General features: G+C 36.9%; 1 protein-coding gene across 1 annotated transcript; it reads left to right on the forward strand.

Moving 5' to 3' along the window:
* The first annotated feature begins 2,630 nt into the window (after positions 1-2,630).
* NSUN7 (NOP2/Sun RNA methyltransferase family member 7) lies at positions 2,631-18,817 on the forward strand. Its single transcript, XM_040594691.1, is given in 13 exon segments — positions 2,631-2,729; positions 2,731-2,986; positions 3,390-3,448; positions 4,835-4,980; positions 6,095-6,241; positions 7,478-7,661; positions 9,219-9,426; positions 10,062-10,205; positions 10,772-10,873; positions 11,408-11,525; positions 13,687-13,804; positions 15,385-16,037; positions 17,242-18,817. Coding segments are annotated over 12 exon segments (2,154 nt in total). The 5' UTR covers positions 2,631-2,675; the 3' UTR covers positions 16,003-16,037; positions 17,242-18,817.
* Position 18,818: the final 1 nt, after the last annotated feature.

Genomic DNA, 18,818 nt, shown 5'->3' on the forward strand with positions numbered 1-18,818 from the left:
TTTGATTTATTTAGCGTTTGTAGAACTCTTTGGGTTTGTTTTTTTTTTTCTATGCTCACATTCTTTCTTCATCTCTCTTCAGCAACCTCCTAACAACAAATTCATGTTTCATTCGAAGATTTTCTTGTCTAAAGAGTGGAAATTTATTTTCTGAACTTTGAAAGGCCATTCTCTCTTTTAGGAGAATGATGGCCTCTTGGGACCTTGAGGTTTTTTTTGCCACTCAGCTGAGTAATCTGCTTGAGGTTCAGCTCATTTCTTCCATAGACAAAGGCAGGGTCTTTTCTTCTCTAGTTCTTCCCAGCTGAGCTTCATATTAATCAAAGCTGTGATTTACAGTGTTGCAACTGTGCAGTGTGTCTGCACAGGGCAGAGCACCGTCATCTTTATTAAGATGTCATTTGTCTTTTGGGAAGGTATATTCATCAAATAATCTTAATAGCAGTGTGTCTGGCAGGCCAGCAAAAAGGATTTTGGCAAAGAAGTCGCAAACAGTAATTGGAAACCCTTCAAGTCTTGAAAGTCCTGACAGCACAAATGTTAGTTCACTTGCTACATACGCTAAAAAGGAGTACTTTGTGCTCAGCTGGAGAAGGGGTTTGAGCTCCAGGTCCTTAGATGCTGTTCTTTTTTCTGTGAAGTCTTGTACATATCTTCTGGCCAACTTACCTGTAAATTCTGTCAGGAATTTTTATACTATTGGGTATTTTTCTTTCTCCTTTCTAACCACAAGAGTTTAAATTTGGTTTAGGTAATTTGGTACTTTATTCTGTTGAAGAATAGTGCTTTTTTTGATAGTACTGCTTGTTCTGCTTCAGTAGGGCTTCATAAAATAAATTTGTTTGCTCCATGGATCCATCAGTGCTGCATCTAACACCAGGGATGCTGGAGCTTAACTCCCGCTGGAAGAAGCTGTTTGCCTGAGGCCCAGGACCTCTATATGGAGACAGTAAAAAGTTGCCTCTGCAGGGTTAGTGGCTGTCAGTTTTGTGGAGCAAGTCGTGGGAAAGGAGAATGACATGTGGCCTCCTCCAGATGAGGTGCCAGAATTCAGGAAGCAACACTGGTCAGGTTTCTGAAGCATGCTGGGCTGGGTGGACACTGACCTGTGCCAGTCTTGGAGAGGGGAAGAGTGGGTTGAGTGTCACCTGCGCTGGGGAGAGGGAGTTTGAATGGGGGAATGCTGGCTCAGCACGGGGCGTTTGGTGGCTGCCTGCTGGAGAAGTAACAGCTTGTGTTCCTCCTTTCCCCTCCAACGCGGCATGCTGCCATCCTCCTTTGTTTTGTGTGATGGGGGCAGGAAAGGGGAGCGGAAAAAAGAAAGCTGAGCAAGTCTGACCTGGGGAGAAGAGGTATGTAATTTTTCCTGAGGAATGTGGGGGCGGGCAGGGAAAAAGCTTGAGAATGGTTGTACTGAAGTAAATTGTGTAGGAAAAGAGAAGATCCTTTCTGTTTGGTCAGAGTATCACCTTGTAGTTTTGATTTTTAGGCTGGTGAAAAGAGCAAATTCTGCTTTTCGGTGTTGTTAATCCTAAGTATTCAGAACTCTTTTTGTCAGCACCAGACCATGCCTAGCTTTCTGTGCTAAAGCTGCTAAATTCCTCATAGTTCTCTTGTATTATTCTTCCCCAGACAGGAAAACTAGTTTGTTTTATTTTGGTTCTCTCTCTCTTTTTTTTATTTTTTTTACTTTATTCTTTACTCTGCGATTAAATTTATCTTGTCTTAGGCCTCTTCTGAACATTTAACCTGACTTCTGAGCCTCCAAACATTGTCATAAGTGCATATTACTGCTGCAACCAGAGCAAGTAGGGTAAATCAAAGCACTGTGCTAGATGTACTTTAAGCAAGTTTTATGTGGAACTTAAGCATATTTTTTGATTCAACTAACACTGGGGCTTTTTATTTTTTTTTCTTGAAGCCTTCCCTATTCCACCTCTGGGAAGGAAATTTTTATTTTATTGTTTATGTAAAGTGTGAAGGAAATTTGAGAAACACGTGGGCTTGTGGAGAGTTGGGTAATATCTTCAGAGACTGTCAGAAAGGATTTCCTGCATTTAAAATTGTGCTGTTTAGGTAATACATTAAATATATTAACACTTAGATGATCTCTATTATCCATTTTTAGGAGTCGATAATGCAGTTTAGTGAACAAGCATGTGGAATTCACTTCAACTCTTTTCAAGATGGTTCTTCTTTGGAAGAGATGATGGATGCTTTGAAATTTCTGTAGTGTCTTTTCGTTAAAGGAGAATTCTTAGTAAGAGATACTATTCTATCTGCAATAATAATGCTTCTTATTAGACACAGAGAATCAAATCTCTGCATATAGTCTGTTCAGGAACATTTATGGTAAAGCACTGGCTTCTTTGAAACAAGTAACAGGTCTTTGTATCTGCATTAGTGAAAATAAATAAGGTAAGAAAACTATTATAAATCTCTACTATGTGTAAGATGATACAGAAATGTATATATATTTTTAAGTATAGATAATATATGCATATACAGATTTGCAGTATTAGAGCCTAAAAAAGAAAATAAATTCTATTGAAAACCTGAAAATGAAGGGAAAATAATATTCTGTTGAAAGAAAACTTCATAATTCAATACCAACTTTGTTTTTTGCAGAGGCAGCACGATTGTGACTTGCGCTTACACAGTCAGCAACTGGAAGAATGCCAGGTTCTAAAAGTAATGTGGTGTCTTTACATGAGGATGTTATAAATGATAACTTCAGACTTGAGTAAAATTAAAATTTCTAATGAAAAAGGATCTGTTGAAAAAAGAATGACTCTGATTGAGAAGAATGGCTATCATGACTCTGTATACATAAATGCAGCTAAGATTTTTCAAGGCATTCATACTGAAAAGCGTAAGGATAGAATATTGGTGCGATATGGTGATGCCTCAGTATCTCCCTTGCTGACTTTTAAAGATGAATATTCCCAGCGTGAATCTTATGAACTGGCTTTCAGTGCTTTAAAATGTAAGTACAAAATTTTCCAAGAATTGTCAACAGAAATGATGCAGCAGAGCAGATATTAAAAAAAAAAAAAAAAAAAGTTCTGCCCAACACCAGAAATCTGGGAAAATTTTTGTTGAACTACAGATGACTACTAGACTACTTGTATCCCTCAAATATTTAACTATATCTAAGTGTTGTTAGCATTTTGTGGAATCAAATGTTTAAACTCTGTACTTTTTCATGCAATTCCTTTACATGCAACTTTTTTAGCGTTGCTACTGTTTGTGATTGAATTATTTGCTGTTAATTTTCATTATATTTACACTTCCAGCTTTTTCTTTAATGATTAATAAGTTTTTATTTTTCTTCCATAGAATGTTGTACATTTCGTAGCATAACTTGTCAATATTTTCTTTTTTTGCAGATCAAGATCTTCTTGAAGAAATATTGTTAGATAGTTGCGTTTACCCGTGCCAGTCAATAGTAAGTGAACATTTTTATGAGGAAATGGATTTTGTGTTTTCTGAGTTGATGTAATTAGAATATTTTCTGAGGATTCTGCAACATTCTTCAAAACAATTTTTTTGTTTTGAACTGTATGGTAGCCTAAGACTGAAATGTTGCTGTCCTTTTTAGGTAGTCTAAAGCATCAGTCTCCAAGGTAGCAGATACATTAAGTGTATGTAGATCTGTTGTAATTGTTGTTGGACCTTACTGCTAGGAATCAAAACCTTCAAAGAAAGACGGCAGGAGAGTGAGCCGTAATGCCTACTGCAGTGTAATACTTGCTTATTCCTGTTGTCCATGAGCCAGTCCGTGTCCATGTGCTTTCCTTCCCAGCTGTATCCCCTTGTGAGTGGGGAAAAAAATCATGTTCCTTTCCTGCCCTGGGAGCTGGAAGGCATGGAGTGAACCCTGTCAGACAAAAGAATCCATTGAACCCATGTTTCATGTCCTGGGCAAACTGTATTGCAGACAAACATTGCACTTGTATTGGCAAAAATTGGTCCAGTTTACTCTCTCAACAGGCTTTCCTGCTTTGAAAAAACCTAGAGCTGACAGAGTAATCTGCTATTCCTTCCAGTTCAGTCTCTCATGCCCTTGAAAATTACAAGATTAATTTGAACTGATGTTATTTGTGGAAATTGATGTGAGCAGGCAGATGATCTAACACATTTGATTTTTGGCTTGGTTTTGTAAGGAACTAAGACTTCTGTGGCAACATTTTTTGTTTGGTGGTATTTCCCTGATAACTTGAGTTTTCTAGCTAATTTCAGTTGTATTTGTGAGAAGGTAAGAATTTTTGAAGGCACAAGAACTATAGGAATGTCATGAAAAGAGGTAGACAGGAAGTGCTGTTAATTACTGTCCCTAAGAAGAGGATGCTCCCTGCTGTAAACATTTAGACATGGGAAGGAGAGTTTACATATGTCCCAGCTGCAGAATGGTTATTATAACTGAGCTCATTGGTTGTTATATACCAAAGATTACTACAAGAGAAAAATTGATAAAGAAGTCTTTGTTAGCTTAGCTATTCAAGGAACTACCTCATGAGGAGAAAATAATTTCAAAGTTTAAATTCTGGTAACATTAAAAGTTATTAAGATATAGTATATTATCAGTCTGTATGGAAAATGTTTTAAATTTTGATAAGCTAAATAATTCAGTTGGGTATTTCAGTTTTTAGAAAAATTCTTCAATGTTCTAGTAACTCTTCATGAGGAATTCTTTTCACATTCTTAGGAATAAGCTTTTCACTGGAGTTTTTAATGCCTCTTACATGGGAGACTGCTGTTTGATACGGATCTTTTTGCAGACATAAGGCATGCTTTGTGTCACTTTCTCTATCCAGTTACTTTTCTGTTGCAGCCAGATGAATTAACCAGCTTGCTTGTTGTGATGCTTTATGACCTGCAAGACCGAAAATTTCGAGCACGAGAGATTTTTGATGAAGAGGAACCTGTAGCAGAAGTTCGGAAGATAGAGCGTTATCTATACAGATTTACATGCAAAAAGCTTTTTTTGTTGATATATACTAACAGAAATACAGATTTGTATAACCAGTGCCTTTTAAAACTAGTTATTACAGATGTCTTTTGTCTTTTGAGTTTCGTGGGCTTTGTTTTTATTTTTAATGAGAACCTGGTTTAAAGGGGAACTTTCATATTCCAAGAGTTAAGAAAAATAGAGCTAACAAGCCATGTTTATATTGTGGATTATTTTGCTAGAATCTTATTTTGGAGTTGAAATTTTTTTCATACAATTTAGAAAAGAAACTAAATAGTAAATGTTCATAAATAGGAGTGTAATAGAGTTAACAGGTCATGGAATGGAATAACATCCATTTATGTAGCAATACTTCTATTATGCAACTTTCTTAAATATTTATTATTTTCAATATAATTAAAAAGATATGTAAAATAAACATTTTAAGTAGTGTTCAATTATTTGTCAGTGTTGATGAAGTCAACAGGCATTTATTGGACAAAATTGTGTTGCTGATGGATTTAGAATAGTCCAGAAGTTTATGAATATCACAATTACAGGGTGTTTGTGGAGGCCAGTAACTAATATACCTTGATATCTGAAGTAGCTCACCAGCAATTTTTATTTGCTTTGAATTATCATGTATCAAGATCATGCATAAAGCTTGTGGGAAGAAAAGACTGGGAATATTTCCTCTTAAATGAAAACGTCAGAATTATGAAATTGACTCCTGGTTGTCATCATACTTGTGTTTCTGTATGCATTTAGAGGTTAGCTTGCATCAAATGCTCATTCTGCACCTGAATGTATTTATATCTTCAAGCATGCAAAAATATCTGATGATTGTATTCCAGAGATTGACATACTTGAGAGTCATCTCTTATAATTCCAGTCCTGTGTGCATTTAAGTAAAACAAAAGTAAAACAATCTTACCGATGTACCTTGCATCTACCACTGTCTGGGGTAGAAAATGTCTTGTAACTGTATTTTCTGTAGGGGCTTGCAAAATGAGGCCTCACTTTTGGTTTCTAAGCAAGATATTATTGTAATAGAAATAGTGCATGTTAGTAGCGGATGTAAACATTTATAGAACTTACTAAACTTGTGTCTTGTTAAACTTGCTGAAACTTCTGTAGTTTTAGGACCAAGTTGGCAGCTGCACTAGCAAGATGTCGCATCAAACATGATGCTCTTTCAATTGAATACATTTTACCAGAAACCACACGGAAGCAGGAACAAAGGGCTTCTGCTTTACCTTTATGTGTTTGGATAAACACATCTAAAATCAGGTAAGGTCTGTAAAGTATCGTCTAATATTGATGTTTTACGTGTGAAGGGATACAGTTTGCTACACACTTGTTTTAGAATTTCCAGGTTATATTATTACCAGTAATTTAAGTTTCCTATAGTAAATTCTGCTTAGACCAGTGACGTTGTGTGTGGGGGGTGTGTGTGTGTTTGTTTATATTGCAGTAATGGTATTCATAAAATGTGACAAAGTTGTGAAACAGTTTTTCTTACTATTCTGTTGCTTGTGTGGGTCTTTCACCAAATAAATGAGGAAATAAAGTTAGAAAAAAAACTCTGCATGGGTGAGCAAACTCGATGAAAAATAAAGAGAAAAGGGTTTTAAAAGTGGATGTATTACTGTAAGTCATAACTTGGCAAAGAGTGTTAAGACAGATCCAATACTTAAAATTGGTGTTTATTCTGTAAGGTTAGTGTAAACTTGAAATAAAAATAGACTTTCTAAACCCCTGGTGTTCCCAGTTCTGTACTGATACATGAACCACACCAGGTTATTCTGTTATCTATTTTGTTAGACAGGTAATCCATTTTATTACTTTGTCAAGAATTTTGTTTTCCTGCTCTTGTCTTGGACCAGTGTTCCGTGCTTAGATTATAGGCTTTTCAAGAGAGAGGTATCTTAGGCCGGTTTTGATTTTGTAACCTTAAGTAAGACTGAACTAAAAGCTGCTGCGTTGATCCTACATCTAACGTACCACGTAAGCTTATGGCACTGTATAAAACTGCGTTGCAACAAACAAGTCTTGGTGTATATACCTTTAAATCTTTATGATACTTGAATTGCAAACCTCAGCATTTATGCCTTCATTACATTTACACAAGGATTATTTCAGTTATCAGCCATTAAATTAATTGGTGAGCTGGCTAAATTGAAAGCAATTGGAAGGACTTAAGTATTCAGGCAGTTCATTTGCTACAGTGTCTCCTGAGCACATGGACATTTATGTTTTGATGCTTTGAATCATCCTCTGGAGACACATACCTCTTTCTGAATTTATTTTATCAGACTTATTAACTTAATTGTTTCAAACCAGAACTTACATACCTAAAATAGAGTGAATTCCCCTCCTCCATTAGGCAGTATTGCACTTTTTTATGTATATATGCATGTGTGTATACTCACACACAAAAAAAAAGGGCAAAACCCCGTGTAATGATTGTGAGCTACATTGCTTAAGTAACTCTTGTATATTTAATGGTCAGCTGCATGTTAACAGCCTTCAAGATGTTTTCAGAGATTTGAAGAAGAAGGGATTCACGAGAGTTGAATCTGTGTCAGACTTCGACGGTTATACGTACAGCGTGGACCAACACTGTCATGATGTATTGTTTTTTCCTTCCTCTCTTAAAGAAGAACTGCTTAATTTAGATCTTTTTGCAGACTGCAAACTCTTCCTGCAGGTAAGTTGATGTCACCCTTGAATAATACGATCTACAAACTAAAGTAATGCTTTGCATGAGTGAGGTCATGTATCATGTGACTGTCCTATTAAGTCAGTCAGTCAGCAATATACTCTCATAAGGGTTTGGACCTTTTTAATAGTTAGAAGGTTAGAAACTGTTCCACTTACTAAATTTAGCATGGCAATATTAATGGTTATAATCGATTGCTACAATTAAGTTAGTAGAATGTTTTAAGTTTAATCTTAAAACTGTTAAAATAAACATCGAAAGTGGTCGAAGAGGCAGACGTTTCTGAAAATGCGAGGACAGTTTCTGTGTAACTCTGTATGCATTACCCCCAGTTCATAGATGATGGTACGCTAATATTATAATCCCTCTTCCTCTTCAACTCTGTATTTGTGATGGAATGATGCTTCTTTATATTTTGTGCAGTGTGATTCCTAAATCTTCATAAATCCTACTGGTCTTTTTCCTGACTTGCCATCATTAGCCTCCCCAGGCAAGACTGGGCAGAGGTTCCTGTTGTAGAGCAGTGGTTCGGAGTAACTGTTCAACGACACACAACCACAAATTATCTGAAGTGTCTGATGATTCTTGTGTGCCTAGCAGAAACATTTCAAAGGGCATTTTCACTACATGCTTTTTCATTTTCTGGAAATTTTAGCCTCAAAATTTATTACCCGACTTACAAAGCAATTCAGTATTCAATATTCAATTTCAGTATGTGTATTTTGAATGGAAGACTTACAGAATATAACTAGATATGAGAGCCCCTTAGGTCACAGGAACAAATTCTGAGTATGACTACTTAAGAATATTCAAAGTGAGGAAATTGCACCCTCAAAAACATCTCTCTTTGGTGGGGTAGGGTGGTACTTGAATGCTGTAAGTAGATACACAGATGTTGATGTGAACTTAAAGGTTTTAGTGCTCCCCTTTATCATCAGTGTTTGCAAGATTTGGTGCAAATAAAGTAATTTAATGGAGAGAATGTCCGATTTACCTTTTTTCTCTTCATCACCTGTAGCATTTCACTTACTCTTGTTGAGAAGTCCCTGTGCTTTCTGCATTCAGATCTGCCTCTGTGGTGTTCACATTCCAGCAGAATCTTGGGTTTTCATCTGTAAGGACCTCATTTCTCCTATAACTATTGTCAAGAGCTAGGTGAATAGTTTTGCATTTCTCTGTTAAGCTGCCTCAGAGAATGAATTCTGCATATTATGGCTTATGTTTGCCTTTTCTGGAACTGGCTGTTGCTAGGCGTTCCTCCCCATGGCGATGATACGCACTACATTGTTTTAACCTCCAGATATTATGCTTTCTTATGCATTAGTCAGAATGATATTATTTAAATTTAGTGAATGACTTAAGATGTTTGGTTTTGTACTTTCTTTAATTCTGTATTAGCAGCTATCCCCGATTAGTTTTTCTCCTCCCTTCTTTCCTGTTTGTCATGAAAACAATGAAATACTTCCCTGATTTTGGAAAGGAGGTTGGCGTTCATAGAAACCAACATAGTTGGTTACGCGTAATTTCTGTGTCGTTATTTTCCAGGATAAGTCTCGCAGCCTTGCTGTACACTCTGCACATGCACTGTTGAATACAGCTGATGACATTATCGTGGCTCATGTAGGTTCCCATCTGACCACTGCCCATATGTCAGTGCTGACAAACAGCATGTCCAGAATTTTTGTTTGTGGTGTGAAATCCTCAGCAAAAGCAGCAGAACTGAGGAACTTGTTCAGTCACATTGGATGTAAAAGTAGGTGTTAAAACAGTTGGTGTGCATAAAGTATTGTTATGTAGGTGTTTGTGGTATATATAAATATGGCATAATTCTATCAGCGTTCAGAGATTTCATATTTGAGGACTTGGGGAGGGCAGTAGCAACTTATCTTTTTGTCACAGGATGAACTGACACCTCTTCAGCTACAGTCAAGTTCATCAAAGGCTGCAAGTTAACCATGTCATAGATGCAGGCTCTGGAAATGTCAGGGTGAATTTTTCCATATAAGTAGTTACTGTACAGCAGTTGGTGTAGCTGGGAGCTTTTGGGTCCATTTATTTCAAGTCCTGGCTGTTGCTTTCAGACTGATTTTCAGCCATTTGTCAGCGTTAATCCAAAACACATGCACTTGTCCAGTTTACCTGGAGGACACAGAACAGAAAGCAGCAAGACTTCAGAACCCATTAGCAGTCTTTTCAGTGGAAGACGCTCAGGTCTGGCTAGTTTTTCAATCTGTTTGAAATCAGTGGGGCATACTTTGGAGGATCAGGGTCTAGCAGGCTCTAGCTCCATGGAAGCCTATATAACATCACAGTCTCTTCCCCTTTACCACATTAAAATTAGGCAGGCTTGCTTGCATGTGGAACTACTGAGTTTTCCCCTTTTTTCAGATATTCAGTTGTTACATGAAGACTTTACCGAGATTAGACCAACAGATTCGAGACTTCAAAACACAAAAGTTATTTTGCTGCTACCACAATGCTCTGGACTGGGTGTTGGCAATCCAATAGACTTTATTTTAAATGAACATGGAGGTAACTTTCAGTACAATAGCTAGCTCATGTCATGCTTCTTGGTAGAAATTGCATTCAAGTATTGTGGTCTAGACATCATAGCTGCCTCAGTAAATTGTATCATTTATTAAAAAAACCTTCCTTACTTTAACTACTATAACATTTATATACTAAATAACTTGCATAATTCTGTGTGTCTGCTTCAAATTGATAGTATGAAGTTTTGAGGGTTATTCTTGGGAGCAGAGTGAATATAGCCTTTCTTTTAAGGGAAAATGATTATAGGCAGAAAATCTATTTCAAGATACCAATGTGTGTATCATTTTCCATTGATTACATTCCTTCCTTTATTGATTGTTTGTATAAGTCCATTTACTGTACAACTTTTGTTACATAGAAGCAGCTAAATTACAGCTAAAGAGGGAAAGAAGAATCATTAAGGCACTCCTTGGTATTGTAATTTGCAAGACCTACCTTTGCACTGCACCAATAACAACTGGGTCTTATACCAAAGCATTTTGTGGAAACAACTTATTAAAGTCGACACACTACAAGTTGCAATAATACAATTACAATTCTTTATTTAGATGCAGGATTGCTGAGACACCTTTTCCAGGGATCTGTATCTGAGGATAAACTCAGTATTCTTGCTGAGAGGCAGCTAAATGAGTTGATTCATGCAATGAAATGTAAGTGTGCTAGCTCCCCAGTTTCTGGGAAGTCCTTGTGCTATCGATTCCATTGTACTATCACCAGTTTTTATATAATTAAAAATACACCGATTATGCTGTTAGTTAACAGTAAGTGTGTAACCAGTACTCCTAAATAATGATTTCCTCAAGGCGTTTCTGTGTCCTAGTGTTCACCAGCCATTAATACAATAATCTTCAGCATTGTGTAGAGAACTGGCTTACTCATACTGTGCTTTGGAAAAGTTGTAACTGTAGTCTGACTCCACCTGCATGCTGCCACTTTCCCCCTCCATTGGAAGCTGTGTGAAAAGGCAGGATGCAGCTTTGAATTTGTGCTGAAATCTGCAAATATTTGAAAATATTTTAATTATTAAAAAACAATAGAGATTGAATGCTAATGTGTTCAGGAGGATACATTTTATTGGTAAAAGTAACATCCAAGCATAATTTTTACGATGTTTTCAGTCCTTACTAAATCACTGTGTGCACGAGGAACTTGAACAGTGAAAAAAATTTCTTTTTATTTTGTAGTTAACAAAGTACGAGCTATTGTTTACTGCACTTGTTCAGTTTACCCAGAAGAAAATGAACTAGTAGTGGAAAAAGCACTGAAATCTGGAGTGGAAGGAAATGAAGTCCCACCATATAGGTATGGAATGAGTAGTTTTGTCTATGGAAAAATTAGAAGTATAACTTTCAATCATAGCATAATTCTTAGCCTAGACCGATATTTGTGTCTTGCATTAGAGTAACATTTTAAATAGTTTTTTGCTGCCCCTCATTCCATTTCTTTTGGTGTTTGCTACTTAGTGCTTTCATCCTCTTGACTTTTTCCTCTAACGTTTTTGTTCCCATCTGAAATTGAGATTGGAGGAACGTGTCACTGGTTGGAAATAACATTGTGGTGAGGTTCTGATAGGATAAAAGCAGTATCTCTATCAGTATTCAGAGAATGAAGCTAGTTTAAGATAAAATGGAGACTAGAAGTCAGGGAACTTGCGGGTATGCTGTCAGCTTCTGACCTAGAATTACCAGTTTCAAGGGAAAAAGAAATGACTTCTTAAAATGTGAGTATAGAAGAGTGAAAACCTCTTCTGTAGGCTTGCTCATCCCTGCATTCAGATGAATGACTTTTGGGGGGAACAGGTCACAGTGAAAGAATATACTGTGCAATCATAACAAATACGTAGGAAAAATGTGTGTTGTATACTTTATGTAGTTAAAGCCTCAGCTGGAGCAGTTGTTAAAAGATTGATGGGTACTTTCTGGATTTCCCTTTCAGTCACAGTAGATAAATGCAAACAGTTGGCACTTACTTGCACGTAGATGTAACAGTTGATTACGGAATGCAGGTTAAAAGTGGTTTTGTTGCAAAGAGCACAGGAAAGTAATACTGTATTTTTAGATTTCATATTATCTTACATGATGTTAATGACCTGGCTATCATAGGGAAAGGTACTGTTGTTCAAGATATCATTCAGTTTAGTTAAACTCTGCATGATTAAAATGGTAAATGTTAACTGTGCCCAACCCAAATTTAAAAGAGTTCTGTTATGCATGATGTTAAGATACAACAAAGTGCATCTTTCTTGCAAATCACTGATAGAAAAGAGCAGCTTGCTTGAATTTTTACGCTAAATGGTCTTCTTGCAATAAAGCTGCTGGTAACCAGCATAAACAGAGCAGCAGTAGAACACCGTAAATAAAAGATACAGTGTGATTATGGTTAAGATGAAAGCTCTCACTGTTTAAGATGCGTGTACTACTTATGACAATTCCTTGTACACTTTCCTTAGAATTAATTAGATAACTTATTTGACTGTAAGAATGCAGGATAGAACAAAAAACTTACTAGCCCCTGTATTCACAGTAGCATCTGTGAGATCCTGTGTGATCATCACAGATAGTATTAATTTCCTTTTCCAACAAGACTGAGAGCTTTCAGGAAACTTACGCCAGTTGTGCTTACGCGTATTCTATCTTTTAGAATTACTCTGCAGTGCTGGAGTGGTGCCAAACAAAATAAGGCTTTGCTGGAGTTCGGGGTCATACAGCTGGTCTTAGGGCTGTGAAATTATCAAGGTGATTTTAAGCATGTACCCACTGTCAAAACAGTTTTTAGCAAAGGATTTACCTTTAAGTGTACACATTGTAAACGGGTGTGTATAGAGGAGAATTTAAACCATTCATGCATCTCGCTTTGGCATATCAAATTTGAGTTAATTTCTGCATCAATTTTCAGGGTCAGACATCTGTTAAAATAAAATTATCACATTTTTGCATTGAATTATGTGATCTAAAAGCAAACCCTCTGATTTGTCATAGGATATAGCTTTATTTAGTAATGCAGGGAGGATATGAGCCTTGTAGTCTGTTTTACCAAGTCTACAGGGAGAACAGGAGAAAAAGACTAGTTCTTTCTTCCTCACTGATTCACTGCAAAACTGTAATTTGACAAAACAGCTCTCAGTTACTACAAATAGGCAATTTTTTCTAACCCAAGATATTTAGTTTAGACTTATCATCTTATTATGAGCATACACTTAGTAACTCAAAGACAACACCTTTAAAATTTGTGCGTACTGCTTAGTGTTTTCAGAGCATTCCCCAACTTCGTGAACAACTTGATAATCTGGTAATTGCAGACCTGAGAAACAACCCAGTTGTTAATTATGTTGATATGTATTTATTATCTGGTGGTTAATATACATAATAGACATAATTTGGAAAACTACTTTTAATACATGCTTGTTTATTTCCTTTTATATCCTTAAATACTATTTTCTGGTCATTCGTTTATTTTTTTACAGGCTTATTCCTCCCGTCTTTTCTACTTGCTCTAATTCAAAGGCTTCCACTGAAATGTTTTTCAAAATGGAGCCATCAGAAATTTCCAGTGGCTGTTTTTTAGCTATTCTAGTAAGAAAGGTAAGCTAAGAAAACTATCATTTAAAAACACTTCACAGAAGAAGAATATTGCCATTTTCCACAGAAGAATATATGAAATGGAACATTTTTTTTTAAAAAAAAAAAGTAGTCCTGGCTGTTCTCTCATTGTCTTAAGAACAAAGAATAGGTGAGCAGTTGAAATGTGCCACTTTCAGAGCTTTATGCTGAGCACAGTTTTCCAGCACGTGCCTTTTTGTAATGGAGCTGTTCATGATCAGAGCAGTCTCTGGCTGTAAGTTAGTGTTAGGAATATCCAGAAGAAACAGATTCTTGCTGTCACACCTTGGAGTGAAACACACAGCTTGATTAGACTCATGATAAATGGTGCCTAGTAAGGTTATCTGTTGTGCCTGTATGTCTCACCAAGATTTTCCAGTATCCAAGAAGATACTGTCACCCTTAGGGATTACGACTTCATTATAATTTGAATAAAATAGCTATGAATACGTTTCCTTCCAAAACTAAGGCATATGCAAATCTGGCTTGAAAGGCAGGGGGGCTTTTGCTGAGTAATGGAAAAGACTTGGCAGGATTCCTGAAGAAAGGCCTTAAAGCACTAGTTTGCATCTCTGAGCATCAATGTTTTCCTCACGTAAAGATGCAAGATCTTATTTGGTTATTTGTACCACTTTCTTTCATACTGCAATTACAGTGCTTGAAAGAAACTTGTGTCTTGGGGGAAATTAGAAGATTTTATTAAGAGTAAGAGAATCACACGAGAAGCCTTTCAAGTTACCTGGTTTTGACCTCTTTCTTTTCAATGTAAAATATTTTTTTAGCCTGGCTCCCTAAGCTAGTAAGTTTTAGTTAATTGTGCTGTGTAACATCTGTCTACCACGTTATGTCCCTCTAGAGAAAGAAATACTTTTGTTTCAGGTAGTTGATCTGAGTAATTTATTAGTCAAATTCTGAAGCACAGAAGCAATTGTTGCTGTGGCCAGTTTTTAGGTGACGCTGGAGATGAACTTTTTCCACAAGGCAGAAAAAGTCTACTTTAAGTACAATTCAAACTGAAATTTCTGGTTTACGGAAGCCTTCTTCTTGGCTAGTTGTAAATAGTTTTTTCCTCATTGCTTTGGATGTTGACCTGCTTTCTAGTTAATCTGATTTGAAAGTTCCTTGCTTATGTATTATGAGCAAGGATTTTTGTTATAATACAAATTATTCATATTTAATATCACTGCTAATATTTCTGTATTTTAATAACTGTTTCTGATACACACACTTACATATGTGCATGCATGTTATTACAGACACAGTACAGAGCAAGTCAGTGTGGGAGACACATTACAAAATCTAGAATTCAGTTTCCCCTCTTCAGGTCTGTAGAGGGCAAAATCTCTGAAGAGCAAATGCTCAGATAACTCTTTACACAACAGTCACGTTCTTAATTTCTTAAGCAAAAAGGTTGGGTAGCATTTATCACATACAGTAGTATTTAGCAGAAAGACTTAAATCATTTTTCTTGTGGAGTAAATTCTGAAGAATCTGGGATTAAAGTACTGAGTTTGCAGCTGGGTTCTGTGGCTTAGATGCATTGTTTCCTTTGAAATTTTCAGAAAGATTCTTCTGAAAATGTGCCTGTTAAAGACATTTTGGCTCATGCTCCAGCAAAAGGACTACTAGACGGCAGTTTTGTTAAAAAATCAAAGGAAGCGGAGAAAAAGCAGAAAGTAACACAACGTAGACGTAATATTGCTGGTGGTGGTATAAAGCCCAAGACTGTGGAGTTCCTTCGCTGTCAAACTGTATCTAATATTAAGGCTGAAGTTTCTGTGTCTAAAGCAGTCAGCAACATACAACAAAAGAATGTGAACCAAACAAACAGCTATGTTCAGCTGAAGAAATCTATCAATCCTGCTTCAGCCACAGCTCTGCCTAAAGTGCTGAAGCACACATCTTATTTGTCGCCTACTGGCAAGACGTATGAAAGACAGACCCTTGCTAGGAAGACACATGCAGAACGTAAGAGGGTTGTACTGAAGCCCGTGGAAATAGTTTTGCCTCCCGTGATAACACCATACCCAAGTTTGCAAGGAAACAAACCCAGGATATCAACTCATCCTTGTTTTCATGCGTGGACTGGAGCAAAGGGTTCAGGTGGTAGGGTACTTCCACCACCTCTGTCTACCGTGGTCAAGCCAACTGCGCTTAGTCTTCCTCGACCATGGCTGTAAGAATCTTCAGATTTTGCCCTACCTTTACAAAGAAGGTAAAGATTCCTGTATATATTAATCAATACACTTAATTACAGTATACCCGTATGCAGGATGATCTTGCTGTGGCAAAGAGATATGGGATATCTGCACAGAAATACCCATATTAGATAATCATTTTTAAACCAGTAATTGCACCTTAAAGTGAACGAAGCTCAGCTGCATAAGGCTGATAAGACCGCTGAGGGGACTGAGGTCAAAAAGCTATAGCTTTTTGCTGTATGCATCGAAGTGACATGTTAAAAGCATACATTTCTGCCCTCCCCTGCCCCCACCACGACCTGCTTAGATCTGTAGGAATTCTCAATTTCAGACGGACTTTTTTAAAAGCGAGTCTGCATTTTTTAAGTGGCTATCTCTTTACAAGTGCTAGATACCATTTTTGTGAGTTATTATTTAGACTGCCAACATGGAAATTAAGCCTTGCACAGCAGCACGCCGGTTAGCTCACCTGTATTTCTAAAACTACGTGTGAACTTTTGTACAGACAACTGGCCAAGTACACTAAAGCCCACGCACAGGCTTAGGTGTGCTTCAAAATATTAACAATGAACACTAGATAAAATATTTTTATGCTAAAAGTACTGAATTATCATCACAATGTCATGTCAGACTATGTCATGGTTCATAACTTTTTTCATGAACTTTCTTGACACAAGCAGTTCTTAGTTGAAAAAAGCTGCTACTGTCAGTTATTTTTATAAATGTTACTGCTAGTCAGCTGAATAATGACTGAACACAGAGTAGTTTGTCTTTGGAAACAGCTGTGGGCTTCTACCCTGCTCCCTTTTGCTAGCAAATATAAAAAAGTAACTGTAATGTACCTTTAATTGTTCTATAATCTAAGCAGAGGATAAAAGGTACACACAGATGTACTTTTAACAATAATCTGATTTAGTATTAAATATGGACAGTATAAAGAAAGAAAATGACGACAGAATGACAGTAAAAGGAACCTCAGGAATTGTATTCAGATTAGAAGTGTTGTAGAAACGAAATAAAGACAGTGTAGCAATACAGAAAGGCAAAGATACCTGTGGCCCAAGAAGAAACTGTCCTCTAGGCAATCATTTAAGATACTTGACAAGAGTGTTAACAATATGGTATGGAATCTTAAAGTATTTGAACATATGATTCTGGATTTAGACCCAGCCAGAGAAAAGGTTTTAACATCTCTTATTTTTTTCCTCACCACACCAGTCAGCGTAGCTTTGGAAGAAAGGATGTGAATGATACCACACCAGCAACATGGACAGCTGGCTCTCGGTCATCAGATAAGTACTGTTGCTTCACTGAATCAGTAAAAATTTCTTTCTGAGCCAGCTGTCCTCTTCAAAGGCATCACTCACCTGCTGCATATCCCAGTAACCCATGCTCCTTACCTGCTCCAGTAAAAGGATGAACTCTATTCAGAAACCAGAGCAAACTTCCAAGGATAGATATAGACCTGTGCACATGCAATATATAGAATTGAAAAAGAAAATAAATCCCTGTTTTGTTTCAAAACCATCCTGGAGGAGGAGAGATTCTGCGTGTTAGATAAAAGGAATGGACCGTAAGGAGATTCTGGGTTTTCTTCAGTATGGTTAAATGCTTAAAATAAACTTCAGAGATTCTGCAATTAGAGACCAAAACTGCTGGTTTTTTTTAAAATCAAAATCTGTATCAGTAATTATTAAAGATAATTAAAATTACTTACAAAAGAACATACATGTGTCTGATGACAGAAGTTCTAGGCTACTTACATAATCCGCATCATGATGTCTCTCAGTCAGCCTCATCTTGCTTTCAGGAGTTTGCGTCTTTGCAATGTTACGGAGGCTAACCCAGTCAGTGTCTTGATGTCTTACCAAGAATATCAAAGAGCTGGTAGTGAAGGTTCTGGTTCTGCAGGTCAGCAGCTACTTTGTAAGCACCAAACATCACACGATGGAGAAACATCTGGGACTGACTTCAGAGAGCTCGTAGGTAGAAGGCTGTATGCTCAGTTAAACACTTGATGACTTTTTTCAGTAAAACTGTATCTTGTGTAACATAACATTCTGTAATCCAGTTATGTATTTGTAATTTTCAACTAAAACTGCCGATTCGGCTTTCCAGATACAAAAGCATCCATTGTACTGCTGTTGCCTCTAAACCACCAGTACGTTTTTCCCTCCCCTCAACCACAATTTGGAACAAAAGAAATAATTTCCCATTTTCATGGACCAGTAACAGTTGAGACAATAATTTTATGCAGCTAAATTTATTCTCGGAACAGATTACATTTAAATGTGGAGAAGTGGTCAACAGCAGGGAAAATTGTCCTTTTCTGCGTCAGTCAGGTGCTTTAAGACTGAGCTCTGCTAATAAACAGTGGGTGTCTCCTTCCTTACTGCTGCTAAAGTAAATGAACCCTGCTTTCACTGACTGTATAGCGCAAGTTTTAGCAATGTACTAATTAACCTGCTCAAGAAAGGAGTAATGGGGTTAATGGTAATGCTGAAAGGCTGAGCCCATATTAGCTGTTGAAATAAGAAAGTTCTTTTCCATGGGTGACTTACTAACAGTTTTAGGATCCCCAGTTAAATGATCTACAAAATGTTTGATAAAATTAAAAGAAAAGGGATGTAGAACTCTTAAGTGACACAGAACTGGCGTAAGCTATTAGATACTCCATAGTTTCTGTTCCTTTGTCATGGAAAGGGTGTATTATATAGCTACAGGTGACTCTGCACAGGAAGCGTATCACTAAAAGCCCAGTTTACTGTGAATGGATTCTATTGCCCTTCCATGCA

This window comes from Falco naumanni, chromosome 1 (assembly GCF_017639655.2).
Source record: "Falco naumanni isolate bFalNau1 chromosome 1, bFalNau1.pat, whole genome shotgun sequence".
Lineage (NCBI taxonomy): Eukaryota > Metazoa > Chordata > Aves > Falconiformes > Falconidae > Falco > Falco naumanni.